We start from the raw sequence: 22929 nt of genomic DNA on the forward strand, positions 1-22929 counted from the left end.
TCAGAACTAGAAGGAACCTTAGACACACCCTCGTCCGCCTCACCCCATCAGAGGCCAGACTGAGGCCGGAGGAGCCCAGTGACAGCGCTGGCCGTCGGTGACAGCGCTGGGCGTGGACGCCGTGCTCCTGGCCCCCGCCTCGCCTCCCCGCCCGCCTCGCCTCCCCACTCGGCACAGATGGACTCTCGAGAGAGGGCAGTGGGGGCAGTAGGAGGCGTGGCAGAGGAGGCAGTGAATGCCTCTCTGCAGTATTTCAGAAGGAGGCTCATGTGGGGCTGGTCCATCAAAATTGAGATTTGAGTCCAGCAAACATTCCTGGCGCGCCGGCCGTGAGCTTGACCCCGTGCTAAGGGCTTTCACATGGACCCTCTTGTTCCGTCTGTGTGACACTAACATAGCTCCTAAGTCTCTCTGAGTTAGGCAGGCATTGTTTGGTGCAGGGTGGAGAACCTGCATTTCCTGCAGGACCTGTTAGGATTCTCTCCCCATCCCCTACTCAGCGCCAAGATCATTATCTTACATTTAGGCAGAGTGACTTAAAAGCCCTGGCAGCTGCATGATGACTTCCTGTTTTTCTCTTCTTTTCATCCAGCTTAATGGTTTTCACATTTCATAGGCATAAAAAGTCCTTTTCAGGACCATGCACTCAAAATCGAGTTCTTGTTCCTTCAGGGGACTTCAGAGGTAATTTTTCTTCCTTGCTCGCTCACTTTGGAGCCTATCTCCTGAGTAAGACGGGGGGCCCTCGTGACCCTGTCCTTGGGGGTGCCATGCATGAGAGGACAGACGTGGCAGCTGATTTGTAACCTGTTCTGGGACAGTTCTGAAGACACGGGTTTGTCCCTGGTTAAGCTGTGGGGCTTCTCACGCCAGGCCAAAGGACTACCCCTGGGCCCTGTCCTGTCCCAAGCACTGTTTTTTAGAGTCACCGCTCTGAAGTGGAAGCCTAAGCAACTTGCCTGTCAGTGCCCACATGCACAGAATCCATTCAATGACAGGATCAGGCAGCAGGAAGACCTCAGCAGATCAGAACCAAGAGAGAAACTGAGCGTGGTGATTTATCTAGCAGGAGAACACTGACGTCACATCCTAGGTTCCGAACAGGGATACGTGCCCGATGGCTCCGTCTCGGGCGTGGACTGCAAGCCGGAGGTGCTGAGGTTTCTCTTCCCACTGCCCCTGCCCTCCCCTAGGCCCAGCATCACCCCTGCACCCATCTCCCCACTTCCCACCAGCCCTCGGCTTTGCTTCCAAAAGAAAATCTTCCTAAGACAGAAAGCCAGCCGTGTCACTCTCTGCCTCAACCCTTCTGTGGCTCCGCAGTGCCCTCGGGTTCTAACCTAAACTTCTCAGCAGGACTCACAGCCTCTCCTGATCTGGGCAGAGGTACCAGGAGTTGAACGGTGAGGGCCTTCTTTTATTCACCTCCCAGAATTCACCTTGTCTTTGTCTCTCTCATCCTGATGACCGAGAGCTCGTCACGCGTCTGGTCCAGTTTGTCCCTCTCGCTGCTAGGCACCCTCCCGAGGGCAGTCTCCCCATGCCCAGGAGTGGTAGCCACATCCCCCAAAGGGAGTTCCTCTTCTGCCAGGCTCTCATCTAGAAGCAGGTGAAAACCGCTGGCTCTCCTCATGCCCCTGTGCTTCTTGACACGTTTAGTAATGACGCCTGGAGGGCTGCACTCGGGGGAGACGGAGCTTTGAGGAGTGAGCCCTGAATTACGCAGGGGGCCTTGGTTCCTGATGGACTGTAATTCTGCCCCTGCAGGACGGCTACGAGCAGCTCCGGCAGCTCTCACAGCACGCCATGAAGGGCGTCATCCGCGTCAAGTTTGTCAACGATCTCGGGGTGGACGAGGCCGGGATTGATCAAGACGGTGTTTTCAAGGAGTTCTTGGAAGAGATAATCAAGAGAGTGTTCGACCCAGCGCTCAATCTGTTCAAGGTATTTAAAGGGCGTGAGCACGCAGTGGACGGCAGCCAGATTCAAGGTGACAGATGAAAAGTGGAGGCGTTTCACTTCCCTGCCCCTCCCCATCCTTCTGCCTTGCAGACGACCAGTGGAGACGAGAGACTCTACCCTTCGCCCACGTCCTACATCCATGAGAATTACCTACAGCTCTTTGAGTTTGTGGGCAAGATGCTGGGGAAGGCGGTGTACGAGGTAAACATCTTAAGGACCATTGAGCTGAAATGGAAAATAAAATGTTGTAAGTACGGAGAGCTTCGTATATGTGGAGGTGACCAGACGCACGTAATGGCGATTACCTGTCATGAAGATCAAGTCAAGGACAGGGACAGGGACCAGCACCAGCCGTGTTCTTAGCAGTGAGGTGGTGGATGAGAGCTGGTTGTCGGTCGCTGTAGGTAGGAAATGAGCTGATACAGGTGAACGCCTCCTCTGGCAGGTCAGGGCTGCCGGCGTCACTGTTACCAGGAGGGAGGGTGTCTGAGCTTTGGCTCCTCGATGTCATGGATTTGGGGTGGTGTGGACTTCCCAGCCACCCTGGGAGCCCACCTGGCTCCTGGTCCCCCTCTCCTGAGACCCCCCCTCCCCCCAGCCATCGGAACTGCCTCCAGGTGGTGCTGGGTCCCCAGCCCTTCTGGTCCTGCTCCCCAGGAAGGAAGTAAAGCCCCCGCTCCAGCCCATCACCGCCTGTCCTCGTGGCCTTGTCAGTGGACTCCAGAGGGGCAGGGGACCATTCCCTTCTCACCCCAGGGGCCAACCCCTGAGCCACACTTACATCCTACCCCTCACAGAGGCCAGGGAGGCCAGGACACCCTCCAGAGGCATAGCCCGCTGCAGGCCCGGCTGAGAAAGGAGGCCACGTGGGCCAAAAATGCTTTGAGTCTCGAATAATACATCATTCCCCCTGTGTAAACAGCCCCATCCGTGGCCTCAGTCCCTGCTATGATGATGTCAGGGGCCCCATCTGAGTCCAAGTCCCCTCCAGTCCTCCTCCTGCCTGAACTGGTTAGGTGGCCTTCTCTGTGCTTCCGTTTCCACGTCTGCAAAATGGTAACACTTCTCAGTTGATCCCCCTCTTTTTCTTTTTTTTACAAAACAAGCAAGCAAAATCCGAAGGCCCCTCCTGGTCGTTTGCCGTGTTTTTTTGCTTCAAATGTGTAGCTTTGACGAGACCCAGAAGCATCTGGGCCAGCTGAAGGCACAACTTCCTGGCTTTGTAAACGTCCTCCCCCACTTCCCAGGCCGAGTCTCTGCCTCCTCCCTCTCCAGCAGCAAGGACACCCCAGGCCCAGTGAGGAGCGGCCTGCATTCACTCACTTGCCCCTCGTGATCCTCAGGACAGGGTGCCGCAAAGTCAGCCTGCCTCCCCGCTCTCCGTCTCCCTGGTCCGCACACTCCCAGTGTCTGCAGGGGCCTCCCAACCATTCCCCACAGGAAGTACAGATCCGCACGTCCCTGCCGGGAGCCCTCCCAGGCCTCGGGAGAGAATCCAGGCTCCAGGAGGCTCGTGAGCACTTCCCCGTCGGGCCCTCCTGCCTCCCTGGCCTCCCCACTCACCCCCTCCCTCACACACCCTCCTGTGGCCAGACCTCATCGCAGCCCTGGAGCACACCTGCGGGCCTTGTACTCAGGGCCTCACACTCAGCTACCCTTCCTTCTGGAAGCGTTCCCCCACCTGGCTTGGTTAATCCTTGAAGCTGAGGCTCTGCTGGCACGCATTTACAGATGAGCAAGCTGGTGCCCCGTGACCTGGCAGCTGGGGTTTGATGCCTGAGCTGTGCGGCTGCAGAGCCGAGGCCCTCAACCACTGTGCCATGAGGTCCCCAGGAGGCACTCGGCGGTGTTGTAAGTGCTAGGGGGCATCGTCGTCCAGAGCGAACATCTCGGCAGTGTTTAGAGGTGTCACTGGGGCCCTCGGAGCCCCCTCTGCAGCCCGAGCAGCCCTGATGAGGTCATAAGATGGGGTCCCGGGCAGCAGGTGGCAGCTCCCGCCTCCTCTCTGGCAGGGAATCGTGGTCGACGTGCCCTTCGCGTCCTTCTTCCTGAGCCAGCTGCTCGGGCACCACCACAGCGTCTTCTACAGCTCTGTGGATGAGCTGCCCTCTCTGGACTCAGAGTTCTACAAAAACCTCACATCCATCAAGGTCAGTGTGGAACGCAGAATGGCCTGGCTGAGTACCCGTAGGGACTCAGGGAAGGGATGCCCACAGGCAGGCTCCAGCTCTGCCCAGCTGTCATGGGAGGCATGGGATCACCTGCCATGGGGAAGTGGCCCACTCCCTAGTTGTGGCAGGCCCCTGTGTCCTGAGCACTTTCTCCCGAGACTGACGCTCACAGCCTCTTTCCTGCAGGGGATGAGGGGCCCCTTCCTCTGCTTCAAGTCTCATGGCAGCCACAGTGGTAGCCGTCCAAGCAGACATCGTCAGAGGAGAGTGTTAAAGCCGTCAGGGATGTAGGACTCACCAGCCCTTACGTTGTCCCTTTCTCTGTTGCTTTAGCGGTATGATGGGGACATCGCTGACTTGGGCCTGACGCTGTCGTATGATGAGGATGTCATGGGTCAGGTACGTGGGCTTCTCTGGCCGGGCTTTCTGCTCCCTTCCTCCTTTGGCTCCCTGAGACCTGCCCTCAGTTCAGTTCAGTCACTCAGTCGTGTCCGACTCTTTGCGACCCCATGGACTGCAGCACACCGGGCTTCCCTGATCATCACCAACTCCCGGAGTTTACTCAAACTCATGTCCGTTGAGTCGGTGATGCCATCCAACCATCTCATCCTCTTGTCATCCCCTTCTCCTCCTTCCTTCAATCTTTCCCAGCATCATTCGCATCAGGTGGCCAAAGTATTGGAGTTTCAGTTTCAGCATCAGTCCTTCCAATGAATATTCAGGACTGATTTCCTTTAGTTTTGACTGTTTGGATTTCCTTTCTGTCCAAGGGACTCTCAAGAGTCTTCTTCAGCACTACAGTTCAAAAGCATCAACTCTTCGGTGCTCAGCTTTCTTTATAGTCCAACTGTCACTTCCATACATGACTACTGGGAAAACCATCGCTTTGACTAGACGGACCTTTGTTGGCCAAATAATGTCTCTGCTTTTTAATATGCTGTCTAGGTTGGTCATAGCTTTTCTTCTAAGGAGCAAGGCTGCAGTCACCATCTGCAGTGATTTTGGAGCCCAAGAAAATAAAGTTTCTCACTGTTTCCCCCATCTATTTGCCATGAAGTGATGGGACCGGATGCCATGATCTTAGTCTTCTGAATGTTGAGTTTTAAGCCAGCTTTTTCGCTTTCCTCTTTCACTTTCATCAAGAGGCTCTTTAGTTCCTCTTCACTTTCTGCCATAAGGGTAGTTGGTGTCATCTGCATTATCTGAGGTTATTGGTATTCTCCTGGCAATCTTGATTCCAGCTTGTGCTTCATCCAGCCTGGCATTTTGCATGATATACTCTGCAAAGAAGTTAAATAAGCAGGGTGACAGTATACAGCCTTTACATACTCCTTTCCCTATTTGGAACCAGTCTGTTGTTCCATGTTCTAACTGTTGCTTCTTGACCTGCATACAGATTTTTCAGGAGGCAGGTCAGGTGGTCTGGTATTCCCATCTCTTTCAGAATTTTCCACAGTTTGTTGTGATCTGCATAGTCAGAGGCTTTTGTGTAGTCAGTAAAGTAGAAATAGATGTTTTTCTGGAACTCTCTTGCTTTTTCGATGATCCAGAGGATGTTGGCAATTTAATCTCTGGTTCCTCTGCCTTTTCTAAATCCAGCTTGAACATTTGGAAGTTCTCAGTTCACATACTGTTGAAGCCTGGCTTGGAGAATTTTGAGCATTACTTTGCTAGTGTGTGAGATAAGGACAATTGTGCAGTAGTTTGAGCATTCTTTGGCATTGCCTTTCTTTGGGATTGGAATGACAACTAACCTTTTCCAGTCCTGTGGCCACTGCTGAGTTTTCCAAATTTGCTGGCATATTGAGTGCAGCACTTTCACAGCATCATCTTTCAGGATTTGAAATAGCTCAACTGGAATTCCATCACCTCCACTAGCTCTGTTCGTAGTGATGCTTTCTAAGGCCCACTTGACTTCGCATTCCAGGATGTCTGGCTCTAGGTGAGTGATCACACCATTGTGATTATCTGGGTTGTGAAGACTTTTTTTGTACAGTTCTTCTGTGTATTCTTGTCACCTCTTCTTAATATCTTCTACTTTTGTTAGGTCCATACCATTTCTGTCTTTATTTAGCCCATCTTTGCATGAAATGTTCCTTGGTATCTCTAATTTTCTTGAAGAGATCTCTATAGTCTTTCCCATTCTATTATTTTCCTCTATTTCTTTGCATTGATCCCTGAGGAAGGCCTTATCTCTGCTTGCTATTCTTTGGAACTCTGCATTCAAATGGGTATATCTTTTTCTCCTTTGCCTTTAGCTTTTCTTTTCTCAGCCATTTATAAGGCCTCCTCAGACAGCCATTTTGCTTTTTTGCATTTCTTTTTTTTGGGGATGGTCTTGATCCACGTCTCCTGTACAGTGTCACGAACCTCCGTCTATAGTTCATCAGGCACTCTGTCTATCAGATCTAGTCCCTTAAATCTATTTCTCACTTCTACTGTATAATTGAAAGGAATTTAATTTAGGTCATACCTGAATGGTCTAGTGTTTTCCCTAGTTTGTTCAATTTAAGTCTGAATTTGGCAATAAGGAGTTCATGATCTGAGCCACAGTTAGCTCTCGGTCTTGAGACCTGCCCTACTCTGGTGTTTTCCCCAGGAGACCCACAGACTGGGGCTCTGTCTGTCTGTGCGTCCTTCTCCTCTGCCTGCCCAAGCCCCTCTCCCACACTGTCAGGCGGGAGGGCACTCGCCTCCCCTTGCCATGACCTAGCCTGGACCTGCTGGTCCCCCACAGAGACCCTGCTCTACTTCCAGTGCATTTTGGGGTTATTCTCGAGGGAACAGTGACTCCCGCTTTTTGTTACCATGGTGAGGATTAGCTGTTCCAAACGAAGGATCTGGACTGGGACGGGGCCGAAGCCACCCAACAGGAGGGACCTCTAACAGAATCCTGTCCTTGTTCCTTCTCGGCACGGACAGCAGAGCAGGGAAAAAAAGACCCTTGAAGTTATGGTGGCAGAGGGGCTCCCCCTAGGCTCGCTCTGTCTTGCTTCCCCCCACAGGGCTCCCGGCCCCTCCAGTTGGATCCCTGGACCCCTGCACGAGCCCCAGTGTGCATGTGGTCCGAGGGCTGCCCTGGAGCTCGTAGTACGAGGCCAGCTTCCCAGGGCCTTAGCAGGGTCACTGCGTCTCCCTGGGCATACTTTGCTTAGCTCACAAGTGCCACTTGTCAAATGAGTCGTTGCTGGGACCAGCGTCATGCCATCGTATCTCCTAATAGCGCCGCTGTATTCCAGGGCATGGCCAGCATGCCTCCGTTTATTTACCCATCTTCTTATGCTCTTCACTAACACGTTCCCCTCCACGACACCCCGGAGCCTTAATCCACACGGGTGAACGAGGATGAGATGAGAAGGAGCCTTTCCTATTGATCAGGCAGGGCCTGCTGGTTGATATTTGAGCCCTGGCTTTCTGTGGAAATGATTGTTCCCACACATGACTCATCTTCCTCCTGGGATTATTATGGATGTCAGCGTCGCGCCTTTCGTCTTTGGGAAGTCGTATTTCCTCATTAGAAATCTCTTGAGTAATTGCTCCCCTTCCTCTCCTCCAGCTTGTTTGCCATGAACTGGTTCCTGGAGGGAAGACCATTCCTGTTACAAATGAAAATAAGTGAGTATGGCAATTAAGTTTTTAAGGTCACCACTTGAAAGGACTTCATTCTGGCTCTCCAGGCTTACTTTGATAATTTATTAAGATAGATTGAAGTAGAAGGAGGCCATAAATATCATAATGGAATTTACTGGTTACAGTTCATAGGCCGAAGTCGTATTAAATTCGATTTGCAGAGTAAGAATTGACAATTTATTTTTTTGCAGTAGCACTTCTAAGGTCAGAGGCACCCAGGCAGCGGTGTTGCTAGGAATTTAATGACGGCTGTAGGTGCAGACAGATGGGTTCTGAGCCGTTTGGGTGTGTGGTCCTGAACCCAGAGGGCGCAGAGGTGGAAAGACTCCTTGAAGGAGGAGATCATTTTGGAACAAGGGTGTGTGGCCACGGTATAGAACGCTGTTCTCAAAGACAGCAGCGATGAACTCAGATGCAGCAGACAGGGCCTCATCCTGGGGAGACCCCAGGGCGAGGCAGCCTTGGCCCAGAAAGCAGCCTTTTATGAGTCTGTCAGCAGTGGTCCCTCAGAGCAAAGCCCCTCCAGGCATGTGTGCACCCAGCCCGTCCTCGCCTAATTGATCGCAGGGCCCGGCACAGGGAGTCGCTGTTGGCCCTTCTATCAGTCCGTCACTGTCCTCCTGTCAGCAGGCTTAGCTGAGCGTCTGAACTGCTCATCTGAGCTTTGCTGTCTTCAGTGACGGGTGAGAGCTTAGCCCTGCCCGATAAGTCACGGGGATCAGATGCGCGTCACAGCTGCTGTCCCGAGCATCACGTCCCTCTCGGGTCGGATCGGTTAGTCCCCGCGCTCGGGTAGCTTTTATTTATTTAGACTGTCAGTACAGCAGACTGAATTATCATCACGATTGATTGATTCTCATCATGCAGTTTTGGCTCTTGGCCTCAGGGCCTTCGTGTGACAAAAGCTGAGAAAGATCAGGGACCACAGGGTGGGAGGAAGATACCTGGGGGTGTCAGAGAGCAGGGTGGGTCCTGAGCCTGCCTGCCATGTGCCTGCAACCATCCCTCCAGAGGATTTCACAGAAGAGCACACGCAGAGTATCTTCTGGGATGTCTGTTGCCACAGAGGGCCTTAATAAATGAGAGCAGTGACCCCACCATCGTCACGTGTATCCCCCCTCAGGAGGGCCCTGTTTTGCCAGGCGTGGCACGGGGGTGATGGTCAGAGCTGTATGTCCAGCAGCCAGTGGAGGTGGGTTGATGCAGTCAGAGTGAGGTTCCTGTCCTGCCTAGAAACCTACGTGGAAGGTCATTTCACAAACTCTTCCCTGTTCTTAGCATAAAACCTCAGTAGGTTTTATGAGGGCAAGGGCATTCCGTTTTGCAGGCTCTTTAAAAGGCCTGGCATCACCAGGACCCACTTCTTCAGGGGGAGGCCTGATCTTGCACTTCCTGGGTGTTCGCCAGGAAAGTCTCGCAGGCTCCCTGCCTCTCTTTTGGAAAAAGGAAAACTGTCAATCGCCAGCTTCAACGAGCCCATGAAAGGAGTAGCAGTGATAGAAAAAGTCATGTTTAAGTGTATCACGTGCAGGCTTGCCAATGGAAGCTTTTTTCCTTAATGTTTATTTGGGTTGCTGTGTAGGCTTTTCTCTAGTTGTGGCGCCTGGGAACTGCTCTCTAGTTGCAGTATACGCACTTTTCATTGCGGTGGCTTCTCCTGTTACAGAGCACAGGCTTTAGGCGCGCTGGCTTTAGTAGTGGTGGCACATGGGCTCAGCAGTTGTGGCGCAGGGGCTTAGTTGCCCCGAGGCATGTGGGATCCTCCCAGATCAGGGATCGAACCCACGTCTCCTACATTGGCCGGTGTATTCTTTACCACTGAGCCACCAGGGAAGCCCCTGGAAGCTTTTTTAAAACAGGAACATTTCCAAGGTCAGTAACTCAGATCTGTGCATCATGGGATAAACAGATTTATTTGGACTGTACAGATTTGGAATGTTGAGAGTTGCCCCTGGGCTGGGCTCACAGTCTTCCGCCTCTGAGTATATGGTTTGCTAAGAAATCGGCCGTGCTGGCAAGCCTGTAGGAGCGCTGTCCCCTGGCCTGAGGCGTTGCGTTGTGTCGTGAGCTGCACCTGCTGCTAGGAACCCTTGTTGGTGCTCCGACTTCTCCCTAAGCCTAATCGTCAGCCAGCTGCATGTGGTTAAAACTTTCCGCAGCCCTGCCTTCTCATGGCCTGGACTCTGTCCAGTCTAGGAAGATTTTGACCGAAGTTTCTTTTCTTTTCTTATTTTATTTATTTGGCTCCACCAGGTCTTAGTTGTGGCACGCGGGATCTTCTGTTGCAGATACGGTATCTAGTTCCCTGACCAGGGATTGAATCCTGGCCCCCTGCACTGGGAGCTTGGAGTCTTGGCCACTGGACCACCATGGACATCCCCTAAAGTTTCAGCATGAAACAGTTTTTCTCTGGAGAACTGAATAGTATCTTAAATGGTTTATGTCCAAAAGGATGAAATGAAATAAAAGTCCCTTCGTACTGAGAAGGGCCCTCTCCTTAGCTGGAGCACGGCTCACTGTGATGCTTGATGGTGGAGTGGTACCCCCTTGTCTGACCTGCTGGCTTGGGGAGGCGCGCAGGAGGTGATGCCCTTGACACCGAGGCTGTCCCGGTGGCTGGCCATGGGCTGTCCAGGAGAGCTGTCGTCCTCGTCGCTGTTGTCCTGGTGAAATGCCCTGGTGCTCCTTGTGTTTGTGTAAGAGACGCTTCAGAGCTGACCGACTCGTCTTCCAGCCCATCGTCAGCCTCCCGCCCTGCCCCGTTAATTTCCGTTGTTTTCCCCTGTTGGTGACAGAATTAGCTACATCCATCTGATGGCCCACTTTCGAATGCACACGCAAATCAAGAACCAGACAGCTGCCCTCATTAGCGGCTTCCGTTCCATCATCAAGCCTGAGTGGATCCGGATGTTCTCGACCCCTGAGCTGCAGCGACTCATCTCTGGAGACAACGCCGAGATCGATCTGGAAGATCTGAAGTAAGGAGCGAGTGCAGGGGGCAAGAGTGAGATTCTTAGGCCTCCCAGAAAGCACGCTGCTCCTTCACCGGGCTCCTTTTGGAGGGTTCTCAGGGTCCTGCTTCCAGAGAGACTCCGACTCCCTGATCTTGCCTTCCCTGTGAACTGCTTTGGAAGAAAAGCTCAAAACCCTTGTCTCTCTGGAGACTAAGAAGGGGAAGCAGAGTCTGAGGCTGTGGTGGGGGGGCTCTCCGAAGTCCTGGGAGACAGATTCAGGGTCTCCTGTCAGCTTCTGCTGGGGAGCACCAGGGCCTGCCACGCAACCCTCTGCCCATTGGGCTTTCGGGACCAGGGGTTATGAAGGCATGAACTTCTGACATTAGAGCAGTTGGTCGTCATCCAGGCCGGGCAGAGTTTCACTGTGCCATTTGTCTGAATTCCATGCCTGCCTGTGTCTGCACGCGCCCGGCAGCATGTGTGGCTGAGCCCTTGTCTGTGTTGTTTTCAGGAAGCACACGGTGTACTACGGAGGTTTCCATGGGAGCCACAGGGTCATCATCTGGCTCTGGGATATCCTTGCCTCTGACTTCACGCCCGAAGAGAGAGCCATGTTTCTGAAGGTAGTTTATACGTTACCTCTGCGTTCATGGGGCCATCGTCCCAGAAGCCAATTATCAGGAGAATCAGTTTTTCCAGGGACTTCCCTCATGACCCAGTGGCTAAGACCCTGTCCTCCCAATGCAGGGGGCCTGGGTTCAATCCCTGGTCAGGGAGCTAGATCCCACATGCCACAACTAAGATCTGCTGCAGCCAAGTAAATAAAAATTTTTAAAAATCACACCTATTGGAAAAAAAGAGAGAATCAGTTTTTCTAACAGGGCCTCTTGTAAGCATCAAATAGTCTCTGCCAACCTATAGCATGGCTCCCCCGCCTCCTAGGAAGAGGAAAGCAGGTCTCTACTTCGGGCGAGTTTGTGTCTCTCGGTGGCCTGTCCCCGTACCTGCAGTCCCTCGTCCTGGGCTTGCACTTTTCTGTGGCTGCAGACTCTGAGGAGGGGTTGGGGGCGGCCCCAGAACCTTCCTACAGGAGGGGATGTGCCTTCTTGAGACGTAACGATGGCAGAGCCCCACAGCTGCCCCTGCCCTCTGATCCTCCTCCCATCCCAGGAGGCTGACCGCGCCTCCCTCCCTGGAGCAGCCCTGGACGGCCGCAGGCAGCGGCCCCAGCAGCCCGAACTGGGAGGGGCCCAGACTCTTCCCGTGTCTGTCTCCACATCCTTCAGATGGTTGGAGTCATGCAATGCCCGAGGCCTGGTTAGAGGGGATCGGGTTCACAGTGGACTCAGCTCAGGGTGGAAATGCTTCTAAACCAGGTCTGTTGCTACAGTCTTTCTGGTGGAAAACACAGGATATTAGGCTAGTAATATATCTTGTCAATAGTTTTTGTAAAAACGGCTTTTGAAGCACGACACACAAACTTCTTGGACGGTCTCAGGAATCTCACTACCATTTATAACATTGTTTAAATGGGAATCTTTATTTTTAAGACCCAAGCACTCATCTTGCCGGGAAATCTTGACGCCAGCTCAGTGCTGTCAGTAGCAGGCCCCTGGATCCCCTCGAGAAGGGAAAGTGTTGCGCTGATGTCGAACTGAAGAAAGCGAAGGGATTCTTAGGACTTCCCTGGGCAGGGTAGCACTTGGATTTCCGGGCGGGTCGATGCCTCTGTCCAGGTAGGGCTAGTCCTTCATGGAAATGACTCGGGAACTGCTGTCTGAAAGATGCCAAGAATTCCAGGGCGGAAGCAGGGACACGAGGCTGGCCCCACAGCCCCCACTGGGGGCGTCCAGTACCTTGGTCCACCCTCAGCCTTGCTGGCTCCCAAGGCCAGGTATTGGTCAGCCTGTTGAGAGCTGGTCAGGGGCCAAGCTCACAGGGACAGCCCTGCCACCTGCAGTCATCATGCCAGTGTGCCTGAGCTGCCAAGTGGGCAGGCAGGTGCCAAGCGAGCGAGATGTTGGTGGCGTGATGCACGTTCCGGAGCCTCAGCCCTCGGCACAGGCCTCTCCCTGCCATGCTTAGCGGGCCCCCTGCCTCCTCCCTCTCCGGTGCTGTCCTTTGGTCACCCCCCACGGACAGCATCTCCCCACTCTGACTCCGGCCCTGCCTTGTGTTGCAGTTTGTGACGAGCTGTTCCCGGCCCCCACTCCTGGGATTCGCCTACCTCAAGCCTCCTTTCTCCATCCGCTGTGTTGAAGTGTCGGATGATCAGGTATACCACTGCTGGGGTAGGGCCAGCCCCACCGACCAGGCAGGGTGCTCACCGGTTGTGTCTACAGGGCGGGCCGCTCAGCACCTTGGTGCCCCAGGCGGTCCCTTTCTCATGACTCCCTTGGGAAAGAATACCTGTGGGGTATTCTCGTAGCTGCTCGTGCCTCCCTGAACTTTGCAGGTCTGAACTGCAGTGTGGGAGAGGGGTTGGGATGTGGGCTCAGGAATGGGACAAGCTCAGGCCTCAAGTCCAGCTTCTCCACCTTCCAGCTCTGCACACCTGGGCCAGCGGCCAACTTCCTCCTCTGCAGAGGGACAGTGGACGCCCTTGGGGTGACCGCGTCCCGTGTGCCGCTGCCTGACCCACAGTGGGTGCTTGGGTGGTGGCCGTCGTTAGACGTTTCTCACCCCCATGAAAACCCAGGGGTCTCTGAGCAGTCGCTGCTCTCCAAGGTGCCCTGTCTGCACACTGCACCCTCCTCTTAGGTGACACCAAATGACTCTCACCCCCTTACTGAAGGAAGGCCACCCTGAGTTACAGTCCGTGCTGCCAAGGTCAGGGAGAAAATGCTAGGCTGTTTCAGAAATGTTACCAAAACATGTGGACAGTGAGCGCTCCGGCTCTTTGAGAATTGGTTGACTGATAGTTAGCAGTTGACCAGAAGGCCCTGTTTCTCAGAGCTGCTTCATGCAGGCCCCTCTCTCTGTGGGGCACCTGAGGAGTCAGGCTCGCTTCCCGGGCACCCATCTCTCCAGTTATCCTCCTCGGGGGGACCAGCCTGGCCCTCTCCCAGGGTGCCCCCCTTAACCCGAGGCTGTGGGCTATGCTTGCTTGCAGGACACGGGGGACACCCTGGGCAGCGTCCTCCGGGGCTTCTTCACCATCCGCAAGCGGGAGCCGGGCGGCCGCCTGCCCACCTCCTCCACCTGCTTCAACCTGCTCAAGCTGCCCAACTACAGCAAGAAGAGCGTCCTGCGGGAGAAGCTACGCTACGCCATCAGCATGAACACGGGCTTCGAGCTCTCCTAGCCCCTGCCCTGCCGACTTGAGGCTCCCAGGCAGCCTCAGCCCTTCTCTATAGCCATGAGATGCCCCTCTGGCCTCAAGAGCTTGGATGCACGTGAGGACACGACCCAGCACTCTCCAGGTGACACTAACGGGAAGCGGGTGTTGGAAATAAACCTCCAGACTCGGCCATCATCGGTCCCTCTTTCCCGCTTTCCAAGGGCCTCACGCCCGGGCCTGTGACGGCAGCCGGGCTTCCCTTTTTGATAGTCTGGTCTTTTTGTGAGTCTTTCTGGTCCTTAACTTCCTGAGCAAGCCGTGCATGAACAAGTCCCAGGAATCCCCAGGCTCCAGAGTGGTTTTCAGGGCGTGGGCCTGAACCCACCAAGCCAACCAGGCGGGAGATGCTTCCCTTCCGTTTCTGAAAACTCTCAGGTAAGGCCTCGCCACACCTCTATGCACCCGACAGTCTCGACCTCCGGCCCTTCCACAGCGGCCTCTCGGCAGCCAGCCAGGCCCGCTGGCTCCCAGGGCAGCAGAGGCACCTGCCAGGGAGACCATGGGGCACCAGGGGCTGGGGGTGCTGTTCCCACCTGGGAGCCCCGTGTTCCCACGGCAGCGGTCCCCTGCCCACTCTCCCCTCAGGGGCTCCCGAGTCCTCGGCGGCCCGCTCCCATCTTGGGCACTCACATCAGCATCCTGAGCTTGGGAGAGAGAACCCATCAGTCCTGAAGAGCAGCTGCTTCCAGCAGGCGCTGGCTGCTTGTTGGCCACCCTTATAGTCCAGTAAGGGACACACACCAGCTGAAGGTCCCTGTCCCGTCTGGCAGTGGCTTCGCTCCGTAGATGGTAGAAGTCCTCAGAAACGTGGGTCTTGCGCCCCATCCTTCCTCGGCACCGGGAGCCCTTGACGCTGACGGGGGCTCACGAGGCCGAGGAACCGTGAGGGCACTCCAGGCTGGTGTTTGGTGTTGCGCTTCGTTTTCTTCTCCAACCCGTTGGACTCATCTGCCGTCACCTTCACGTCTGTCATGAGAACTGTGCTCCAGATCCAGGGAATCGAGGCAGAGGCCTTGTTAGTGTCTGTGTAGACAGCCACGCTCCCTCGCCCGCCTCACCCGTGTGTCCCTGCCACCCAGACTGAAGCCAGACGAGAGGTCAGGAGTGCCCGGTCCCTCAGCCCTGCAGAGCCAGTGGAGGATGCGCCATATAACTCTCCTCCAAGCAGAGAGAGAGAAAAAAAAAAACCCTTCCAGAAAGAACCTTCATGTTGGTGGCAAAGCAGGCAGGACTTATCTCTGTGGCCTCTGGCAGGGGGTCTCAGCCAGGTAGTGGCATCCTGCCCAGGCCCAGGCTGGCCCTGTTAGAGCCCCGGTTCTAAAAACCAGAGCGCGTGTTTTCCCTGATGGGAAGACGGCAAGAAATCTAAGGACAGACAGGAATTTGTTATTGTTATTTAAGATACATTAGTAACCTCAGATTCTGTGGACTTGCCCCTGTCTAAACACTCAGTTCCTTTGAAAGTCTCTTCTACACGTGTGTGTCGTGCTCCGGGCAGGTGGGTACATTTATGCCGGGGCCTGAAGGACTGTCAGCCACAGGAAGAGGTCTGCTGTGCGCTCCCTAGGAGGCCGCCGGGTGGGATCGCAGAAGGTGGTTCTGTGCACCACTGTCAGCTCGCTCTTCTGATGAAGAGGGGTAGTCTGTAATTCATTTAACTTCCGGCTGGCAGAATTGCACTAACGAAGCCCCCAACCTGTACTTCTCTAGCTGGTGTTCACAGACACCGTGATGGCTCTTGATGGCTCTGAAAAGTTGTGGGGGATGGGGTTGTTTTCATAGATAACTTATGGATTAAAACATGATCAAAGACTTTATTAAATTTGTATTTCAGCACACAGTGGCAGCTTTTTTATTTTCTTGGTCCATGCCTGGTGGCATGTGGGATCTTAGTTCCCCGACCAGGGATTGAACCTACACCCCCTGCAATGGAAGCTCGAGAGTCTGAAACCACTGGACCACCAGGGAAGTCCCTCTGTTCTGTTTCTCATGTCAGGAAGGAGCGCTTTCGACCAAGCTTCTGGAGAGCTGACGATGGGGCATCTGGGGCTTAAAGAGCTCCGAGGCTCCCGTGGTGGGAAGAGGACTCAGGAGGAGACAGCAGACAGCCGAGGCCACTGCCTCCCCAGGGTCAGCGCTAGTCACCTTTCAGATAAAGTTCAAGTCCCTTAGGCACACTCCATGTCCCCCACCCCGACCCATCCTTCTCACGCACTCTCCAGAGGCAGCCCCTCCCTGGATCACACGTCTCACCCGGTAACATAATACGGTGACAGGTGTCTGCTGAATCCAGATAATTCGAAAATGCTCAAACTGAGATTTTCCAGCTCCTCTGGGTGTGTTCAGCTTTCCTCCCTTACCAAAGGTTGCAGTTGCAGGCCACGCCAGCCCTGTCTCATCCTGTCACACAAGCCCAGGTTTACACTTGGCAGAAAACCCATCTAACCCTGCCCATCTTTCCAGCTCCTCCTGGGAATTCTCGCTGACTCCTCTGGCCTGGGAGCATCTGAGCATCAGGAGAGGTCTTAAAAGCCTGACAGCTGGGGCACCGCCTCCCGAGAGGAATCGAGAGTAACTCTGAGAAGGGGCTGCTCTCAGGCCCAGACGGGAACCGTGGTTCTCTCCAGCCTTCGGAGCGTGGAGTCAGAATGAAGCAGCCTCCTCATTATAACCCTCATAATGGTTGACATTTGTTGCAAGCACGCTCTTAACAGGCCACAGCTGACTCCCCGAGTCCGGCTGAGTGCAGCTCTGAGGGCGCTGAAGAGACCTGGGGCTTCAGAGCATCTGGACCTGGGTTCGTGTCCAGCTCTGCCTCCCACCAGGTGGGAGGCCGGGGGCAGGGCCCCTTGCTTCTCTGGGCTTCCACTGAATAAGGAGCAAGGCACCCTCCACTGAGAAGGGGAATGAGAAGGGCTTCCTCTCCAGAGCTGTTTTCTGCTGATCTGCTGGGCTCCAGGCCTGGCCCCAGGGGCATGGCTCCTTCTCTGCCCAAGCCCCGACTGAGCTTCGAGCTTCCATGTGCACTCAGGCCAGGTGTCTCCCCAACCCAGGACTCACGGCCACATTCCCTTTGCACTTAGCTCTTGGGAATTTGGGGGTACTGGGGTGAGTCTGTGGGATTACAGATCTTCCACCAAGAAGCCAAATGGCTGGCATCCACTCAGGGACAGCAGAAGCAGTCCTGCTGAAGACGGACCCAGAGGACCCCACAGAGGAGCTGAATCAGAGTGTCATGGACACTCACCTGCACACTGAGTCCCCGGGGAGGTCCTACTTCCGCATGTCTGGCTGATCCACCACGCCACAGACCACACTGGGAGCAAGGGTCAGGGTGCTGTCTTCCACGGCCCAGCCATCAGGCGAAGACCCTGGCCTTGGCATCAGAAACGAGCACAGATCAGCTGAGTGACCCTGGGTAAGTTTCTAACTCCCTGAACCTTCTTGCCTCAGCAGCAAAATCGCCTCAGTAATAGTTGTCTCTGTCCCGAGAACCTCACAGTCAGGAAACGGGCTGTGGGCCCACGGGATGGGTGCTGGGCCCAGCCCGGCCGCCCACTGGCTGTGACCGACTTGACCACCTCTACGAACCTCTGGTTCCTTCTCTGAGAACTGGGTGGAGTGAGGCACTTGAAGAGCATCTTCCTGGTAGCAAATAGTGCACGGGTCAAAAAGAGGGGTTTAAGTAGGAAAGGGCCGATAAAAGAGGCGTTTTTTCATTTTCACTTGGAAAGAGGGTTTCCCCCTTTTTTTGGAGATGGGAAGGGAGGCATCTGGGGCAGAGGAAGCAGCCAGACCAGAGGGGTGGAGGTGGGGGGGGTGGTTAGAACACATCTGTCAGCAAGGACAGGAGTGGGGGCGTCGTGCCATGAATGGTGATGATGGTAGCTGTCTCCCCCCGGCCTTCGCCCAGGCCCAGCTCTGTGCTCAGCCCTCTGCACGAGCAGTCACGTTGCATCCACCTGAGGACCCTGGGCCCCGAGGGTCACTGCTCGGTTCTGCAGATGAGGAGGACACAGCTTCAGAGAGGTGGATTCACTTGCCTGAAGCCACGCAGCTCAAAAGCACGGGAAGTGGGATTTAGCCCTGCGTCAGCGTGGCCAGGGAGGTCACCCTTCCACCTCCACGGGCCCTGCGGCCATAGGGAAGTGTCCCTGACGGACACCCCATGCGGTGGGGGCTTCCGGGGGTGGGAAAGCCAAGGGGGCTAGAAATCGTGGGGTGCAAACAGACCCGGGGGAGCTTCAGGAGACGGACCCTCCAGCGGCAGGCAGGGGAGCCTGAAGGAGGCAGGAAGAGACAAGTCAGGAGGCGCAGGGACGCTTTGTCCTCCATGGTCCTTTCCCCCTCCCCCTGGCCCTGGCCCCACTGACATCCTGCCCTGCCCGTGGCCCACCCAGAGTCCAGGGAAAGGGGGCGCCACCCACGTGGAGCAGTGCAGGGCCACGTGAAGTTGGCCCTGCAGCCTGGGTGGTGTGGTCCCCATCACAGAGGGTGCCAGATGGGCCTGGCAAGCTGGCAGGTGTCCCAGCCCAGGAGGTGGCCCGGGAAACCAGACTGCCAGGGAGTTCAGGCCAAGTCCATTCATCCAGCAAATATTAATAGATACCCAGGACCTACTAGGCTCCAGGCTGGGCTAGGCGCTGGCGGTTCAGGTAGAAGAACGTGGATCCCACCCTGCCCTGCAGCGCTCGCGGTGGGGTTGTGAAAGAAGCGTGACTATCCGAGGAGACCTCGCACAGGTTGGTGGCTGTGCCTGCCTGACCCTCCTGCCTCTCTGTTACAGCTTTAGGCTCGTTGCTCCTCCCTCCCTAAAGGGGTTTAGTGAGACATCCAATCCTACCTCTGCTTCCTTGAACCCTCCCCAAAGCACCCAACAGGAGCCCAAGTCCTCTAAGTTCTTTGAGACACCCGCTTCCTGCATCATGTGCTAACTTGCTGACACAAGACAATTTGCCCAACTGTGGGCGCAATCTTAGTCTTTGGCAGGAGGGCACTGTAAATCAAAAACCCAAAAGTGCCCCCCGAACAAAGCTTTTGTCTCAACTAAATGCAGCCTGGCAGGGAGGGGAGCAGGACCTGCTCCTAAAACAGCGGGGAAACAGCCCTCGAGGGAACTGAGACAAACCAGCCCAAGGAAGTGGCTTCTAGAACCATGGCTTCTGGAACCACAGCCTCTGCCCCCAAGAGACCTGCCTGCTACGTGATGGAGGCAGGAGGTTGGAGGTGGGCTGGGGTGGGAGGTGTCAAGCCATTTCTCACCAGCTTTAATCTTAACTTTGCATGTTTTAATGTGAAATGTAATTACAGATTCTAAATTACAGTGACGCGCCCGTCAGGGCTGACTAATCAATTAGTCAGATAGATTTATAAGGATTTCGTTCTCAGATATTCTATGACCCTTGATGTGTTGTCTCAAGGCCCTGAGAAATCCCTTTCCTGCCCTTTTGCTCTTCTGGGGGGGCCGTAGGGTTGAGAGAACCCTAAAAGGCAGCCTGAAGATCCATACCCACCTCTGAAGTTCCCACCCTTTGGAAATCTGTGAGGGCTTTGGCCCAAGATTCAGAAATGTCAAACACACACGATTTATTCCATTACCTCCATAGCAAGTCATGGCAGACATTACTAATGGATTACCAAACTCGTTCCTGCGGAATCTGGATCCAGCTTCAAGTTCCTTCTTCCCGCAGCCCCTCAGGCAGCCACTGCCGATCAGTCAGACTTGGCGTTGTTTCTTGCTGTCTCTGAGATAAGCCCTGTCTCAGCAGAACAAAGTTGAAAAAAGGAAGCTGGATTCTGCCCTGGAAGGCCCGAAGTCAAGTGGTGGTTTGCAGCACCTAGGAGTCATTCCTCTACGGGTCAGGGCACCAGCTTGTCCAGGTGAACGCAGGGTGATAATGCAGGATGAAAACCCACACGAGATGATTAAATGTGGAAGTCTGCTGTCTCCTCTCAAATTCTGTACAAGTCAAAGATGCAGCAAGCAACAGAGGAGAAAGAAGGATGCCAGCGTCCTGTGAAAAGCTGGCTGAGGCCCTGCTGGGGGCCCTTCAGCGGGGCTGTGATCATATCTCTTCCCTCCGCTGTCGTCCTAGAATGGAAGCCAAGCGTCCACACGCAGGCTGCCTGGGGGGCTGCTCTCCAGACAGACGGCTGTCTCCAACAGAACAAACTCAGGGCACGGTCCCTGGGCTTCTAGTCTTTGGAGAGGCCCTGCGGCTTTGGCTACTGGTGGCCACCCTCTCCTGGGGCTGTGCTCTTGCAGGGAAAGCAGTTGTCAGTTTCCTTACGCTTTTAAAATTATGTTTATCACACAAGTAAGCCTCTGTCATATTATGTTTATCACACAAGTAACCCAAATTCATCATTAAAAAAATTAGAAAATTAAAACAAAAATGAAAGTTTAAACCACCCAGTAATCCTGTGATTTAGAGGTAAGTATTGTTAACGCAGGGCTTCCCTGGTGGCTCAGACTGTAAAGAATCTGCCTGCGATGCGGGAGACCTAGGTTGCATTCCTGGTCGGGAAGATCCCCTGGAGAAGGGAATGGCAACCCACTCGAGTATTCTTGCGTGAAGAATTTCAAGGACAGAGGAGCCTGGTGAGCTACATACAGTCTGTGGGGTCACAAAGAGTCAGACACAACTGAGCGACTCACACACAGATACACACACACATTATTAACATATGGAACAGATCCTTGCATTTTTTTTACACTCTAGTATATTTACACTTGTTTATCTCTCTAACAGGATTTCTATCATTCTATACCTCTCATTTTATAACTTGGGTTTTTTTTTTCACTTTATAGATTATCAACACTTTTCCATAGTAATAAAAGTATAGATACCATCCTTTTCAGTAGCTTTATGATATTTCTTACAGTCCTTTATTGTTAAATATCCATTCTTGAATAATGAGCTCCCTATTTTTGGACATTTGTTTCCAATTTTTCTCTTTAATGAGCAGCAGGCACTGAAAACCAAGAACAATAACCCTATGATTTCACTGATGAATCTCTTTCCTTCGGTGAAATTCTCAGACTTGGAGTTATGGGGCCAGAAGGACGCACATTTCCATGACTCGGATAGGCGTTGCCAGAGCGCCCTTCTGAGAGGTCGAACCTGACGCCACCCCCCCAACAGCGTGGAGTCAGCGTTTCTCTCTCCCCGCTGACGTCTGCAGGTGGAGATCCACAGGCTCGGAACTCTCTCCAGCTGCTGGTCCTGCAACCATATCCCCGAAGGCCCCAGGACTCCAGTTCCTCTTCTCCCAATCCCCACCCCAAAGTACCCGAGAGAACCAGTCACCAGGCAGATCCAGGGTCCCGATGCCACCTGGCGTGGCCACCAGCAGACTCCAACCCCGCTCCCCTTCCACGTGGGCGCCTGAATACCTCTTCTCGAGGCCCGCAGCCCCCACCTCTTGACGGGACAGCGAGCTTCTGAGTTATCGGCAGCCTTATTTCCCTCTACAGCTCCTACAGAGTTAACAGATGTACGCACGTCTGAGGCAGTCATGCGGTAAGAGACTTTGGGGCCAATCCTTCCCGTTTTGACAGTGTGTAATCGAGGTAAAGCCATAAATTTTATAAACAAGAATAAACGACCCTCAGCAACATATGTCTGCTCGACCCTTCCAAGGTGATCGTAAATAAAGGCACCTGCTTGCCGGGGAGGGGCGTGGGCACCGCAGATGGCCAGAGTCAAGGGCCAGAGGGTCTCTGCCTTGGGAGCATCTGGTGGGGGAGGACCCCCCACACCCTGGTCCTGGGTGGACTGAACACCTTTCTGCCATTTATTCAATCTCTTCCGCAGGCTGTCTTTGCCCTGGTGTACCGGGAGCTGGCCTGCGTCTCACCCTTCCTCGGAGAGGTCGCTTGAAGCGGGGTCCTCCTGGGTTTATGGTCCCCTCTTCTCCTCCTCAGGGCTTCCCTGGTAGCTCAGTGGTAAAGAAGCTGCCTGTCAAGGCAGGAGACACAGGTTCGATCCCTGGATCGGGAAGATCCCCTGGAGGAGGAAATGGCAACCCACTCCAGTATTCTCACCTGGGAAATCCCTTGAACAGAAGAGCCTGGCAGGCTACAGTCCATGAGGTCCTAAGAGTCAGATGTGACTTAGTGGCTCAACAACTTCTCCTTCTCCTCTGCCCAAGTTGTCACACTCTCTGTCCCAAGAGGAAACTCTCACGGGAGTCTGAAGACCAGTCTTCTTGTCTAGCTCTGCTACTGCCCACAGGGAGTCCACGGGCAGCGACCCCTTAAAGCTCTCGCTGGCCTGTGACCAGGTCACCTTCCCTTTCACTTTGGCCCGGTGCTCCTGGAGCCACGTCCCCCTGGCTGACCCGGCCCCGCCAGGGGGGACCCTGTCTCCCGCAGCCTCAGGACATCTAAGCAAACCAGACATGCTGCTCAGTTGGTCCTCTGCATCACCCGGGCCTGAGCTATTGAAAGTGCTTTGAAAAAGGATAAACCCTTGATTCGACAAGAGCTACATTTTCTTTTTTTTGAGCTGCAGCCATGTGCCACGCCCATGTAGGCCCATGGGCATATTTCCTGAACCCTTGGAAGCTGGTACCATTATTCCCAAAGATTAAAGTAGGCAATGGAGGCTCAGAGTGGTTGCAGGATTTTCTCAAAGTGCCTCAGCTAGGAAGTGGCAGAGCTGGAACTTGAATTCAAATAGTAACAATCAACTATAATAATAGCAGCTAACATGTGACAGGGGCACCCTGAGCCTTTTAAACATTGCCTCATTAATCTCTCCCAGTGGCCCTATGGGGTAGATATGCTTCACATTCCCATTTTACAGACAAAGAAGTAAGTCTCAGGAAGATGGAACGACTGGCCTGAAGTCGTGACGCTAGGAAGTGA

The 22929-nt window shown here is 54.2% G+C and overlaps 1 protein-coding gene across 8 annotated transcripts in view; it reads left to right on the top strand.

Moving 5' to 3' along the window:
- UBE3B (ubiquitin protein ligase E3B) overlaps positions 1-15893 on the top strand; it is a 46455-nt gene extending 30562 nt beyond the window's left edge. For all 8 annotated transcript variants that reach the window (XM_070385984.1, XM_070385989.1, XM_070385988.1 and 5 more), the window contains 9 exons: positions 1768-1944; positions 2053-2163; positions 3975-4112; positions 4467-4532; positions 7690-7748; positions 10559-10741; positions 11229-11340; positions 12900-12992; positions 13830-15893. In XM_070385984.1, coding sequence (XP_070242085.1) covers positions 1768-1944; positions 2053-2163; positions 3975-4112; positions 4467-4532; positions 7690-7748; positions 10559-10741; positions 11229-11340; positions 12900-12992; positions 13830-14021 — 1131 coding nt within the window. In that variant the 3' untranslated portion in view covers positions 14022-15893. The remainder of the gene's footprint in view (positions 1-1767; positions 1945-2052; positions 2164-3974; positions 4113-4466; positions 4533-7689; positions 7749-10558; positions 10742-11228; positions 11341-12899; positions 12993-13829) is intronic.
- Positions 15894-22929: the final 7036 nt, after the last annotated feature.

This window comes from Bos mutus, chromosome 17 (assembly GCF_027580195.1).
Source record: "Bos mutus isolate GX-2022 chromosome 17, NWIPB_WYAK_1.1, whole genome shotgun sequence".
NCBI classification, from domain to species: domain Eukaryota; kingdom Metazoa; phylum Chordata; class Mammalia; order Artiodactyla; family Bovidae; genus Bos; species Bos mutus.